General features: G+C 38.0%; 1 protein-coding gene across 10 annotated transcripts in view; it reads right to left on the bottom strand.

Annotated features, from left to right (window-relative positions):
• Positions 1-15,703, bottom strand: part of TEX15 (testis expressed 15, meiosis and synapsis associated) — an 83,671-nt gene that overhangs the window by 33,298 nt on the left and 34,670 nt on the right. For 9 of the 10 annotated variants that reach the window (XM_032329276.1, XM_032329277.1, XM_032329274.1 and 6 more), the window contains one exon: positions 12,177-12,342. In XM_032329276.1, coding sequence (XP_032185167.1) covers positions 12,177-12,342 — 166 coding nt within the window. Of the gene's footprint in view, positions 1-7,381; positions 7,516-12,176; positions 12,343-15,703 lie in introns of those variants that run through there. The other variant, XM_032329283.1, reaches the window with a different exon arrangement.

Genomic DNA, 15,703 nt, shown 5'->3' with positions numbered 1-15,703 from the left:
GAGTGATACCGAACATCCTTTCATCTGTCTGTTGGGCATCTGTTGTCTTTGGAGAAATGTCTATTCATGTCTTCTGCCCATTTTTAAATTGGATTATTTTTTGGTGGCTTTAGAAGTTTTATTAAAAGGTTGGCTCTTCAGAGTTATCAGACACTAGGATCTATGTTAACTTATTAAAATGACTGATGCTCTGAGTCTCAAGACTTCCATTTCAGATATCACAGGTAATATGAATTTGAATAGCCTTTTTTTGTAGTGACATGTAAACAAATAAGAATATAAAGACCTAATACATACAAAGTGACCTATTAGTGAGAGAGGAAGCTGAAGAGACTCCATTTTTAGAAAGGTTCCATCTCTGCTGTTGTTCTGCTAGGCAGCATTTACTTTTGTTTGATATTCTGCATCTGAATAAACCAAAGAAGCTATGTTCCCATCCTAAGTGGGAAACAAGAAAGTTAATCATTCTTGTCCTAGGCCCCCAAACATGAAGTAACATCTAAGAGTTGGACCCCAAACACATTCCAGGCTATTAGCTAAAAACAAACCTTGGCCAGTGCTGGCATCAATAACCTCTACCTTTATAAAATACACCTATTATTCACTTGTTACTTGCCTCTGACTGGACCTTACCCTGGATTCCTGAGAGAAAACATACCCTTAACCTCTTTCCAATATAATTGCCTAACCCCATGTGATGAGACTCATTTACTCTCTGAACTCCCACATATTCTGTCTGCTACTGTGCGCCTGTCACTTACGCTATTTAATAAACTCTGTTTTCACTTCCTGGCTTGCATTTATTTTCTCTCCGACCTGAAGTCAAGGACCCTGCTGGACGGTCCTATGGGAATCTTCTCTGGGTCCGAGGACCCAGCCTGCCTGCATTATTACCAAGAAACATTAATGCCAATCAAATTCTGTGCTAACAGGATATTTATATTATCTTAAATATAAAAAACAAATAATAGTTAAGAATAATTTTCAGAAATATTTACTCACATTTTTATGCACTAATACTAATAAGGAGTAAGTGTCACAATCTGTCAGGCCCTGTATCTTATATATACTTTAAGCTCTGGAGTGGAAACTTCTAAATCAATCCAGCATTCAAGTATTAACCTGTAGATATACTCTTGGTTGTGGGTTGGTCATTTTTTTAACCACTATTTTATTAAATGTTAATAAACGTAAAAAACTTAGATAAGAACATTCATATGGACAGAGAAGTTATGTATAAGTTAACACAGCACAACAAATGAGTGGATAGAATTCTGGATATATTTTGGAAGACCGTGACCTTAGAGAATTGACTGTATGTACAGAGTGCCTAGGTGATTCAGTTGGTTAAGCCATTGCCTTTGGCTCAGGTCATGATGTCAGAATCCTGGGATGGAGTACCGCATTGAGCTCCCAGCTCTGTGGGGAGTCGGCTTCTCCTTCTAACCTTCTCCCGTCTCATGCTCTCTCTCTCAGATAAATAAAATCTTTAAAAAAAAAAAAAAAAGAATTGACTGTGTGCTACTATGAAATTTATCTACCTACTGAAATCAACTACAACAAAGTATAAGGTATAAGTGCCTCAGATGGAATGCCCAGATCATAATTACATTATATAGAATAGATTTCTGAGATTTGTATATAATAGGTAGTAAATAATTCTTTGTTGAGTAAATGAAACACTTTCAGTATCATATCTCAAAGTTTAAATGGAAACAAAAGAACTCTATTTAGGTACTTGGGTGTGTAAAGGAGAGAATACAAGTATTCAGCTAAGTATGTCTTTAAGGAAATAGTTAAAGAAAATGAAGTAATTGGCTTTGGACAGCTGGAAAAAGAATTTGTTTTCAAATCCATGAGATGGTTGGTAAGTGACCCATCTCTACCTGGCAGGAAGTAGAATGTGTGAAAAGAAGCATAAAAAAGGTAAGAAAAACTGGGATTTAACTAAGTTCAGGAAGAAGTAAATTTCTTTTTTTTTCTTCTTAAAAGATTTTATTTATTTGACAGAGAGACAGAGCACAAGCAGGTAGAGTGGCAGACAGAGGGAGAGAGAGAAGCAGACTCCCTGCTGAGTAGAGATCTGGATTTTGAGCTTGATCCCAGAACCCTGGGATAATGTCCTGAACTGAAGGCAGATGTTTAACCAACTGAGCCACCCAGGCACCCTGTAAATTTCTTTTCTTTTTTTTTTTTAGGAGTTGGGGAGAGGGAAAATGGGTATGGGGAGGGCAGAGGGAGAGGGAGAGAGAGAATCCCAAGCCCAGAACAGAGGCCAACATTGGGCTTGACCCCACAACCCCAAGCTGAAATCAGGATGGATGTTTAACCAAGTGAGGCACCAGGGCACCCCAGAAGAAGTACATTTTTTTTTAAAGTTTTTTTTTTTTTTTAAGATTTTAGTTATTTGACAGAGATCACAAGTAGGCAGAGAGGCAGGAAGAGAAAGAGAGAGGAGGAAGCAGGCTCCCCACAGAGCAGAGGGCTCGATGTGGGGCTCGATCCCAGGACCCTGAGATCATGACCTGAGCTGAAGGCAGCAGCTTTAACCCACTGAACCACCCAGGTGCCCCAGAAGTACATTTTTGATTCAAGGGTAGTGACGTCACAAAGATGGTAGAGTAGCAGACCCCACCCTCCGGCCCCTGCAACAAAGATCAACCATTAGATAGCTACCTATAAACAAAAGCAGCTTTGGGAGAGCTTTGGAGGTCACTTAAGAAACTTCAGCACATGGTGGCATAGAAAGCTAGAGAATAACTGTGCAAAAAGGGAAGGATGAACAGCTTCAATTTGCCTGTACCATTCCACATATTGAGCAGGCACTGCTCAGTGTCAAGAGGAATTCCCTAGATAGAGAGTTCTTCTCACCAGGAAAGTGAGAGTGAGGTAAGTAGCCAGTTTCCCCAGCCCTTTGGGGCACTGCATGGAGAATCAAGGATCTGATTTCGCTTTACTCCAAACAGGGAATGGCAAAGCTGAGACACAAAGAGATGGCTAGGAACAACGAAAAAAAGCAGAGGCTACCAACAGGAGCTATACAGCAGGAACCACCACCTCCCCACTGACTGCTGAGCAAACATCAGTAGCTTTCACTACTGAAGAAACCAACGGCCACTGTGGCTGTAGCATACCCCTGCAAATATCACTAGCCTCAGACCCACAGGTGTTTACACTTGTTGACACCAGTCACCTTATGTCTTCCCACCCGCCTTCAACCAGAAGCCCGCCAAAGACTGGCTCCAAGAGTGCAACACACCAACTTAGATTCTTGTAGCTGACACTCACTAGCATGCAGGTGCTCGGGGCTAGCTCCTCCAGCTGTGTACTTATATGCTGTTGGCTAAATATCTGTCACCAGCCCAAACTGCTGTGTGCACACCATGGCAAGATCCTGCAGCCACATTAGACCACTTCCATACCCAAGACTCCTATAGTGGTATGTGGGCCAGAGCAAGCTCTATCATATGTCACTATCCTGTATCACTAGGTTCACCTGTACCTAGCCACTCCAGCTATGCGCCTGAATACCCTCTGGCCCAATCTCCATCATTAACCTCCATACTGCTATGTGTCCAGGGCAAGATACTGCCAACACAATAATGAACAACAGCCAGGATCCCCACAGCTGCCAGTGCACATGTTCTTGGCTGGCCCTTGCTGCCTACCCTGGCACTCACCACTACACATGTGTTAGCAACTGGACCCTGCCACAACACAGGCACCTGCAAATGAGTGTGTCCATATGACAGACTCTGGCCACTACCACTGCTTACTCTGGTCCCAAGCTGATGGACCAGGAGGAGATGCTGAGAACCCCAACAGCCCTTGCAGCATATGTGAATGCCTAGGAGCACTCACCAAAGACCAGACAACTGCTGATAATGTACAGGCCAAGGCCTGATCCAAGATTTGTCATCCACCCCCTTGACCTGAAGCAACTACATGTCCTACACTTGGCACCCTGCACCAGAGCACACTCTACCATGTCCCCACTTGCAGGTGAAGGTCTATACTCAACATATAAATTCTGGAAGACATGTCCACTTCTTCAAATTTATAGACACTTATGCAAAGCTTTAAAGATTATGAAGAATCAGTGAAGTATGACTCCACCAAAGGCATAGAGTAAACCTCCGGTAACTTGCACAAGGAAATGGATATATAGGATTTATACTGCTAAGAATTCAAATTACTCTAAACATTCAACATAGCACTGAAATCCTAGCTAGACAAATTGGTAAGAAAAAGAGATAAAAGGGAGAAGCAAATGTGATCTCTGTTTGCAGATGACCCCGATATTACATACAGAAAAATCTAAAGACTCCACAAAAAAAACTTAGAACAAATGAATTTAGGAAAGCTGTAGCATACAAAATCAACATATAGAAAAATTTTACATGTCTATACTCTAAAGAGAACTATCAGAAAGAGAAATTCAGAAACCATCCCATTTACAATTACATTGAAAAGAATAAAATACCTAGGAATAAATTTAACCAAGGAGGGGAAATACATGTACAACTGAAAACTGACATTTGCTGAAGAACACACAGATATAAAGAATGTCTGTGCTCATGAGCTGGAAAAATTAACATTTTTAAAAAGGCCACACAACCCAAGGCAATCTACAATTCAATGCAATCCCTACTGAAGTTCCACTGGCATTTTCCAGAGAAATGGAATAAATAATCTTAAGCTTATATGGAACCACAAAGACCATGAATAGCCAAAGCAATCTTGAGAGAGAAGAAAGCTGGAAGCACAATGCTCCCTGATTTCAAATTACAGTTTAAAGCTATAAAAACTGGGACGCCTGAGTGACTCAGTGAGTTAAGCATCTGCTTTCAACTCAGGTCACAATCCTAGGGTCCTGAGATTGAGTCCCTCTTCCGGCTCCTCGCTCAAGTGGGGAGCCTGCTTCTCCCTCTGCCTGCCTCTTCCCCTGCTTATGTCCTCTCTCTTTTTCTCTGACAAATAAATAAATAAAATCCTAAAAAAAAAAAAAAAACTATAAAAAGTAAAACAGCATGGTACTAGCATAAAAACAGACACACATCAATGGAACAGAACAAAGAGCCCGGAAATAAACCCAGGCATATGCAATCAGTTAATTTATGACAAAGAAGCCAAGAATATACAGTGGGAAAAGGACAGTCTCTTCAATAAATGATGTTGGGAAAACTGGACAGTCACATGCAAAAGAGTGAAACTATACCACTTTCTTACACCAGGCATAAAAATTAACTCAAAATGGATTAAAAGATTTAAATGTAAGACCTGAAACAATGATCTCCTGGAAGTAAACAGGCAGTAAGCTCCTGTACATTGGTCTTGGCAATGATTTTTTTGGATCTGACCCTAAAAGCAAAGGCAACAAAAGCTAAAATAAGCACATAGGACTGTATCAAACTGAAATACTTCTGCACAGCAAAAAAGAATCAACAAAAGGAAAAGCTGATTTATGGAGTGGGAAAAAAATATTTACAAATTGTTTATCTGATAAGGGGTTAATATCCAGAATACATAAGGAATATACAATTCAAAAGCAAAACACCAACAATCTCATTTAAAAATGGCAGAGAACTTTAATTGACATTTTCCAAAGAAAATGCACAAATGGCCACCAAGTACATAACAAGGTGCTCGACATCACTAATTATCAGGGAAATGCAGATCAAAACACATGATGAGATATCATCTCATGCTCGCCAAAATGGCTATTCTCAAAAAGACAAGGTAACGAGTGCTGGTAAGGATGTAGGGAAAAGGGAACACTGGTGCACTGTTAAAAGAAATATAAATTGGTATGCCACTATGGAAAACAGTATGGAAATTTCTGAAAACACTAAAAATAGAACTACTCTATGATCAAATACTCCCACTTCTGGGTATGTATCTGAAGTAGATGAAACTGCTATCTCAAAGAAGTATCTGTACCAACCATGTTCATTGCCAGCATTATTTGTAACAGGTAAGACACAGAAACAACCTAAGTATCCACCAACACATGAATCAATAAAGAAAATGTGGTACAGGGATGCTGAGTGGCTCAGTCGATTAAGCAGCTGCCTTCGGCTCAGGTCATGATCCTAGGGTCCTGGGATTCAGTCCCACATCAGGCTCCCTGCTCAGTGGGAAGCCTGCTTTTCCCTCTGCCTGCTGCTCCCTCTGCTTGTACTCTTTCTCTCCCTGTCAAATAAATAAATAAAATCTTAAAAAAAAATACACACATACACAGAAACATCATGGAATATTATTCAGCAATAAAAACGAAGGAAATCCTCAGTCTGTGACAAAATGAGTGGACCTCGAGGGCATTGTGTTAAGTCAGAGAGAGACTAATACCATATAGTCTCACTTACATGTGGAATCTAAAAACATCAAATTCATATAAACAGCAGAAGATGGTTGCCAGGCCTAGAGATGGGGGGAAATGGGGAGATGCTGGTCAAGGATACGAACTTTATATCAATTATAAGATGAGTAAGTTCAGAGGATCTATGGGACAGCATGCTAACTGTATCATCTACTTGAAAGTTGTTCTTAGAGCTTTGGGACGCCTGGGTGGCTCATTTGGTTAAGCCTCTCTCTGCCTTCAGCTCAGGTCATGATCTCAGGGTCAGGTCCCGCAGCTGGTTTCTTGCTTGGTGGGGAGCCTGCTTCTCCCTCTGCCTGCTGCTCCCCCTACTTGTGCTTGTGCTCTCAATAAAATCTTAAAAAAATAGAAGTTAGCGTAAAATAAACAGAATAGAGCTTTAATGTTCTCACCATAACAAAACAAAATGGCTAATTATGTGAAATAAAAGATGAATTAACTAACATCGTAGTAAACATTTCATAATATATATATGTATCATATTTCAATAAAGCTGGAGGAAAAATTTTTCTAATTCACACAAGAAGTCTGGATAAGGCAGTGTAGTACTTTTCTACTGCTGCTGTAACAAATTCTTACAGACTTAGTGGATTGAAGAAAATCTTTTTTAAAAAAGATCCATTTATTTATTTTAAAGAGGGCAAACTAGGAGAGGGGAAGAGAAAGAGGGAGAATCCTGGAGCACACTTGTGGCTCAGGGGAGCCTGACAAGGGGCTTGATCCCATGACTCTGAGATCATGACCTGAGCTGAAACCAAGAAGTTGGTCACTTAGTTGGCCAACTGAGCCACCCAGATGTACCAACAAATCAAGTTTATTATCTTTAAGTTAAGTAGGACATAAGTCCAATAAGTCTCAATGGGTTAAAATAATGGTGTCATCTGTATTGTATTCCTGTCTCAGGGTCTGGGGAGGATCTCTTGTTCACAAAATTTAATCATTTGCAGATGGAGGACTAACATCCATTTCCTTTCTAGGCTGCTCCCAAGTTCTAGAAGTTACCTGCATTCCTTGAATCATAACATCTCTCTCCTCCATCATTAAAGCCAGAAAAAGCAGACTGAATCCCTCTGAAATTTTTCTTCTGTCTCCTCTCTGACCCATTCTTCTGTTGTCCTCTTATATTTCTAAGAGCTCATATCATGAGCCCACTCATTCATATTGGGCCCACTCAGGTAACCCAAGATCATCACCATATGCCGGTTTGTGATGTCAACCAGATCTGTGGAATCCTTTTTATTATGTAAAGTAACATATTCACAGATTGTAAGAATCAGGATGTGGGCATCTTTGGGGGTACACTATTCTACCTACAGAAGGCAGATTCTGAACCTACTCAATTCCCCAACAATATTAAGAATTTAAGTTTCTCTTTCTCTGCCTTGATTCTCCACACTGCTGCCCACAGTTTTTATCTTTGTCTAGCTCCTTTAAGTCTTTAAAAGGCTGTCAAGCAGCAGCTAGATCTATAAGCTTCCTTGCATGCAGTCCTTAATAGAGACACTGACTTCATCTCAGGATGTCCAGGCAAGTCTCATGCTGGGTTCTAACGAGCTATACAGACTAGGTTTGTACATCAGTAAACCAATAAAAAGAATAAGACAAAGAACAGTTTAAATTATATAAGATGATTTAGAATTGTTAGAGATACTGCAGGCTACTAACTTGGTTACCTTTTATACACGTCCTTCTTCCAACATATATACTTTAAAAAGTATTCATGGCCACACAAAACACCTTCAATCCACCTTGCAGAAAGGGAACCACCCGAAGTGTCATCCAAACACTGCATCTAACTTCAGATCTACACTGGGAGTAATATGCCTTCATTTCTAACAGGTGTGGATATAGATCTATATAGTTATCATCCATTCTGGCAATATATAGCTACAAGATTAAGTTATCTACACCCAAAAATACACTGTGAAAGGGAAAATAACAGGATAACTACAATTAAATTCAGAAAAGTGAAGAATGACACATTAATGGTATTAAATGGCTGTTAGCAACAGTACATCTCTTTAAAAAGAAGCTAGGATTCTCTACCCTCAAAATTCCAAAGACTAGGTAACCATAGCAAGATCATGTTTAGACAATGGTTGCAGTTAGAACTTTCAGTATCCTGGCAGCAAACCTCTGAAACCTTTGCACCCTCCAAGGCTCTGAATTTGAAATGGCCTTTACCGCACTACAATTTGAAACTATCCATTTCTTCCCCTCAATTGCATTTAAAATATATCTTTATTGTATAAACCTGAATACTTCCTATTTACCTGGTAGAAAATACTTAAAAGGAGGTATGGGAAAGCTAAAGGCAACAGAATTGTGCTTTGCAGCACGTATTTCCTGTTAAATCTTTTTAAACCCAAATTCAAACTAACTTTGGAAAAGATGAATTCTTTACTTCAAGCTAATCTTATGAAGCTGATCTGTGATACCAGATCATAAGAAGAAAGGCTCTTTCTTTTTTAAAGGCCTTTTGCGTCCAAGCAGGACAGGGCCAACACACCTTAACATCCTGAATTTCTGTATAATATCGCCCCAAACCAAAGTCTCATGAAGTAAATATTTGTGCACAAGGTATAAAGGATTATCACCAACTTCTCAAGTTGGCACCCTTATGGACCAGTCTTCAAGTTAAATCCATAAGTGTAGAATCTCTTATTTGCCAGTACCCCTTTCCCAGTATACAATTCATTATCAGCTGGAATGCTGTTGACTTCAAGCACAAAAACTTGCTCAATGTGGCTAAATATAAGTTGACTACTTCTTCTTATTATTATTATAAGAAATTCAGAAATCAGGTAGCCTTTATCAGGGTTGGTAGATTTCATGGCTCCAGATATCAGTAAGGATCCAAGTTTTTTCCATCTCTTTGTCCTGCTGTCCTCAACCTTAGGGTCATCCTAACACTAGTCTTTTTATTACCTCACAAGGGTGAGTAACTTAAACACGCTTCCTTGGTTCAAAATGGCTTCTCTTTCCTAGAGACCTCCCAAACCAATCCATCTTGAGTGTGTTATTGACCCAAACTGATTTATTTCTGCCCACCCTTGGAACCAATCATTGATAAAGTAAATGAAATTAACCATAGATGGCTCAGACTACATTTGGAGTGAGACATAAACGGAGATATCAAGTACTAATTCAATCACAACATTAAGCCAGGTACTAACAATCTTTAAAATGATATCCTTTCATGTAAATTTGGAAATTTTTTAAAACAAAAAGGGTCAAATTGATACAAATAAGGCAATGGACTTAAGAATAATTCAGTTTCTCTTTTACCCATTAAGACTAGCTCAATTTTCTTAACTCTTCAAAGCATCTCTCAAAACTCTTAAGAATAATCAGTCCCAGGGGAACCTGGGTGGTTCAGTCGTTAAGTGTCTGCCTTTGGTTTAGGTCATGATCCTCGAATAGAATCCTGCATCCGGCTCCTTGCTCAGCAGGAAGCTTGCTTATCCCTCTCCTTCTGCCTGCTGGTCCTCTTACTTGTACATGCGCGTGCGCTCTCTCTCTCAAGTAAATAAAATCTTAAAAAAAAAAAAAAAAGTAAATATTTCCTTTGGCTCAGGTCATGATCCTGGAGTTCCAGGATCGAGTCCTGCATTGGGATTCCTGCTCAGTGGGGAGTCTCCTCCTTCCTCTGTCCCTCCCCCTTCTCATGCTCTCTCATATAAATAAATAAAATCTTTTTAAAAAAAAGAATAATCAGTCCTTCATCTGTGCACCTATATCTCTATTATTCTTTTTAAAGATTTTATTTATTTATTTGGTAAACAGAGAGCACAAGTTGTCAGAGAGGCAGGCAGAGAGAGAGGAGGAAGCAGGCTCCCCGCTGAGCAGAGAGGTCAATGTGGGGCTCGATCCCAGGACCCTGGGATCATGACCTGAGCCGAAGGCAGAAGCTTTAACCCACTGAGCCACCCAGGTGCCCCAGCCACCCAGACACCCCGACCTATATCTCTATTATAACATTTTATTTTGTATTTGCTTGTATGTCTTTTAAACTAGAATGTGAACTCTTTAAGACAGAAAAAAACACTCATTGTTCTTCAAGGGTTATCAAATATGATGTCTGACACAGCAGGTACTGAGATGTTTTAACAACTGATGGAATACACAGATGTTTAGATTTTTAATGCTTTTGCTGATTTCAGAATTAAGAAGTGGTAGATGGAATGCAGATAAGAAATGGAAATTGGTATCCTTTGGAGATACTTGTTTTGCTGAGCCCATAGATATAATAACTCCTCTAAAGAGAATGACAGAAAGAAAAGCCATGGGGCATCTGGGCAGCTTACTCAGTTGAGCGTCCAACTCTTGGTTTCAGCTCAGGTCATGATCTCAGGGTGGTGAGAGAGAGCCCGGCGCCAGGCTCTGTGCTCAGTGGGGAGTCTGCTTGAGATTCTCTTCCTCTCCCTTTGACCCTCCCACCACTCTCTAAAAAATAAATAAAATCTTGAAAAAAAGGAAGAAGAAACTCACGAAGCAGGTAAATCAGACAAAACCAGTATATGGTAGAAAGACCTATTAAATGAGTATAAAGTACTATGGGAAAAAATGAGTTTGTCTAATTGGACAAGTTAACTAAGAAATCAGTATTTGCTGGGTGGTTGTTTATTTGCAATGTTCTAGCCTATCGTGTATTTTTGGGTAATTTTTCTAATTTCTCTAATATCAACAGGTTGTAAATTAAGTGTTGGGCAGGGGAGCATTATGAAAAAGGACAAAATTTTAAAATGCCTAAAAGAACTGAAGTCAAAGAATACCAGGAATTAATTTTTTATTAAACTCTTAATTCAATCTGGAAGTGGCAGGATATATCCAGTCCATTCCACTTTTGCTCAAAATTATTGTTTTTTAGATGACAGAAATGCTGTCAACTACATCTGTCATTTCTACCAATTCAAAGTGACATCAGAGGGTAAATATGTTTAAGACAAGAGGAATTAATTCTAAAACAAAAAAAAAAAGAAACCAAAAACATTCTAAAACAAGTTCTAACCCACACTTAGAACTTGTTTAGAACTTGTTTTAGAATGTTTTTGGTTTCTTTTTTTTTGTTTTAGATGAAGCTACAGTTAGGTTTTAAGTTAAATGCCAATTAGTGAAGGAGAAAAAAAATCCGAATATGAAAAAGGTAAAATTGTGCTCACATAAGATCTAGATTAATAAATATAGAATGTTTACAATGAGCTCTGCATGTGCTTTTCTTCTTTCTTATAAAAACAAAATGGATTATACCTTCCCCAAAAGTATAAGCAGTACCTTTTAAAAAAATTATTAAACTAATTTAACACTCTGTTAACTATACTCAAATAAAAAAAATTTTAGAAAAAGTGGCTCTAGTGGAAGAGCTGGAAATAGCCAGATACGATCCTGCCAAATTATAACAACAGCTAAGTCTCTGAACAGTTGAATCAAGTGAAAAAAGTTATTTTCTGAATACTTTATATTACACATTACACAGGAAGCACAGGGAATTTACAAAATGGGTGCTTAATAAATGTGATGATGTAAGTTTCTGAAAAATTATCAAGATTAAAAAAATTACAAGTGTCTGAAATCTGTCTACATTAACCTGTAAAACTTATTAATCAAAATCTTACACTTAGCTCTTCACTATTACACAAGGCTATGAGAAGCCAACAAAATAATAATCTCTGTACTTATTTTCTTAGTAATACTTACCAAATTTCTACTCAAATGGTAGAAATTACTAATTCTTATGACTTCATAGAAAAAATTAAAAAACCCAAATCTCAACCTTCTTTAGGTTATAGTAACTTACCTCTTAGAAGTAAAGTTTTTTTCCAACTCCTCATTGTGAACCAGTTTTGTATCCCCAAACCGCCATGATGATTGCAGATCACAGCCTAGATCAAGCTGGCACTGGGTAAGAGTATCATGTATGAAACTATACTCTCTAGTATTGGTGTAACAAGATGACAAGTAAACTAAAGATAAAGAAAAGGGACGTCGTTATTTGACTTTAAAACTACATCTTTGTACATCTACATAATGACATACATAACTATAATATCAAAACCAAAAATTGATATTGGTAAAATCCACGTATCTTAAGATTTTACCAGTTTTACAGGCACCTGTGTGTGTAGTTCTGTGAAATTTTGTCCTTTGTGTAGATTCGTGGCAACCACCATAATCAAGATACACTAGTGTTTCATCCCACAAAGATCTTCCTTGAGGTGTTTTAGAAATAGAATCATACTGATAACTGTATTCCCTTTTTCTGCCTCTAAATCTTGAAAACTACTATTCTCCATCTCTATAAAATTTGTCATTTCAAGAATGTGTTATAAGTAGAATGTTTTAGTTGTGACCTGTGGACATTGACTTTTTTCATTCAGGATAATCCCTTTGAGAACCAACTAAGTTGTTACTTCAATAGATGTTTTCTTTTTATTGCTGAGTAAGTACTCTACGGTATGGATGTATCACAGTTTAACCACTCACTGGTTATAAACCTAGGTGGTTGTCTATTTTTGGCTATTACAAATAAAGCTTCTATGAACATTTGTGTATAGTTTTTTTGTGTGGATGTACATTTTCATTTCTCTGAGATAAATGCCCCCAAAGTGTAATTGTTGGGTCATTCGGTAGTTCCATGTTTAGTTTTTAAAGAAAACTATTGAACTGTTTTTCAAAGAGTGGCTGAGGTATCTGATTTCTACCAGTTATATGACTTATTTTGTTTCTCCATATCTTTGCTAACATTTGGCATTGTTATTCTTTTAATTTCAGCTGTTTTAACAAATGGATAGTGATATCTCATTGTGGTTTCCATTTCCTTAATGGCTATGATGTTGAACATCTTTTTATGTTCCCATTTGCCATCTGTACATCCTCTTTGGTGAAATGTCTGTTCATGCCTTCTTCCTCACTAACTGGATTGTTTTACCACCTTTTTAAGCTTACTAATGAGTTTTGAAAGTACTTTATATGTTCTGGATATGAGTTCTTTTCATATATGTGATTTACAAGTGTTGGCAAGGATGTAGAGAAAAAAGAACCCTTGCGCACTATTGGTGGAAATGAAGTTCTTCAAAAAATTAAAAATAGAAATACCATATGATTCAATAATTTCATTACTGAGTTTTCACCCAAAGAAAATGAAAACACAAATGTGAAAAGGTACAAGCACCCCCATGTTTGCTATAGCATTATTTACAGTAGCCAAGATACAGAAGCAGCCCAGGTGTCCAAGAATAGGTGAATGGGTAAAGAAGATGTGATACACACACACACACACACACACACACACACACACACACACGCGCGCATATCCATACACAAAATGGAATATTACTCAGCCATTAAAAAGATGAGATCATGCCATTTGCAACAACATGGATGGACCCAGAGGGTATTATGCTAAGTCAGTCAGAGAGAGAAAGACAAATACCATATGATTCCACCTATACGTGGAAAATTAAAAACAAAAAAATGAATAAACAAAAAGTAGAATCAGACCTATACATAGTAAAACTGATGGTTGCCTGAGGGGAAATGGGATGGGAGGATGGGCAAAATGGGTAAAGGGAAATGGGAGATACAGGCTTCTAGTTAAGGAATGAATAAATCAGGGGTGAAAATGTACAGAGTAGGGAACATAGTCAATGGTACTGTAGCAGTGTCGTATGGTAACAGATGGGAGCTATCCTAGTGGTGAGCACAGCATAATGTATAGAATTGCTGAATCACTATGTTGTACATCTGAAAATAATATAACATTGTGTATAAACTATACCCCCCAAACTCCAAAACCCCATTTTCTTCCATTCTAAGTTTTCTTTTCACTTACCTGTCTTTCAGAAAGTAAGTTTTTTAATAGGGATGAAGCCAATTTATCTTTTTTCTTTTTTTAAAGTTTATTTATTTTAGTGAAATTTATACCTAACATGGAGCTTGAACTCACAACCCCAAGATCAAGAGTTGCATGCTTTCCCAACTGAGACAGCCAAGGGCTCACCCATGATTGATTTTGAATTATTTTTTGTGTGAGTTAAGGAGAAGTTCCTTTTCTTGCCTATGGATGTTGTCCAGTTGCTCCAGCAACATCTGATGAAAAGACTACTTTTCTTGATTGAATATAACTTTGTAAAAATTAATTGAAAGAAAATCAAATGAGCATATTAATGTGGGTCTATTTCTGGAATCTGTTCTGTTCCATTGATCTATCCCTCTGCCAATGCTGCACTATCTTGATTACTGTAGCTACACAGTAAGCCTTAGTACTGAGCAGAGTAATTACAAACAATTTTTTCTTTTTCTAAATTGTTTAAGCTATTTCTAGTTTCCTTGCCTTCTCATGTAAATTTGAAAATAAATTTGTTTATTTAGAAAATGACTTGCCAGGATTTTGAGAAAAACTGCAATAAATCTAAATTCATGGAAAACCAGTATTTTCGTTAGGTTGAGTCTTCTAATCCATAGCACTGAGTCTTCTAATCTAGAAGTACACCTCCCTAATAACAAATTCTCCTTGATTTCTTTCATCAGAATTTGCAGTTTGTTTGTTTTTTTGTGTATCTGAGAGAGTGCCGTACAAGCAGGGTAGGGGAGGAGCAGAGAGAGAGGGAGAGAAAGAGAATCTTAAGCAGGCTCCATGCACAGGGTGGGGTGGCAGAAGGAGAGGGAGAAGAAATATCCCTGCTGAGCAGGGAGCCAGATGTGGGGCTCCATCTCAGGACCCTGGGATCATGACCTGAGCTGAAGGCAGTCGCTTAACCAACTGAGCCACCCAGGTGTCCCTTGGGAGTCTGATGTTTAACCAACTGAGCCACCTATGTGCTCTAATATTTGCACTTAAAGCACAAAAACACTATACATGTTTTGTTAGATTTATAAAAATACATTTCAAGTTTTGGGCTATTATAAATGGCATTATGTTTAATATTTTGATTTTCATGTATTCTTAGCTAATATGCACTCAATTAATTTTTCTTTTTTAATTGAAACAGCTGATATACAGTATTACATTAGCTTCAGATATACAACATAGTGATTCAACAATTATATACATTCAATATTTTATTCTTTTTTTACGGCTGAGTAATATTTGTGTGTGTGTGAGTGTACATACACATACCACACCTTCTTCATCCATCCATCCATCCATCCATCCATCCATCCATCGACACTCAGGTTGGTTCTACAGTTCTTCTATTTTGATCTTGCACCCAGGAAGCTTGATGAACTTATTAGAGAGGTTTTTTTTCTTTCTTTTTTTTTTTTTTGTAGATTCTTTGGGATTTCCTATGTAGAGCATTATGTGACCTTCAAACAGAAACAATT

This window comes from Mustela erminea, chromosome 21 (assembly GCF_009829155.1).
Source record: "Mustela erminea isolate mMusErm1 chromosome 21, mMusErm1.Pri, whole genome shotgun sequence".
Classification (NCBI taxonomy): domain Eukaryota; kingdom Metazoa; phylum Chordata; class Mammalia; order Carnivora; family Mustelidae; genus Mustela; species Mustela erminea.
The sequence above is the reverse complement of the archived record's forward strand: the minus strand, read 5'-3'. Positions and strand labels throughout refer to the sequence as shown.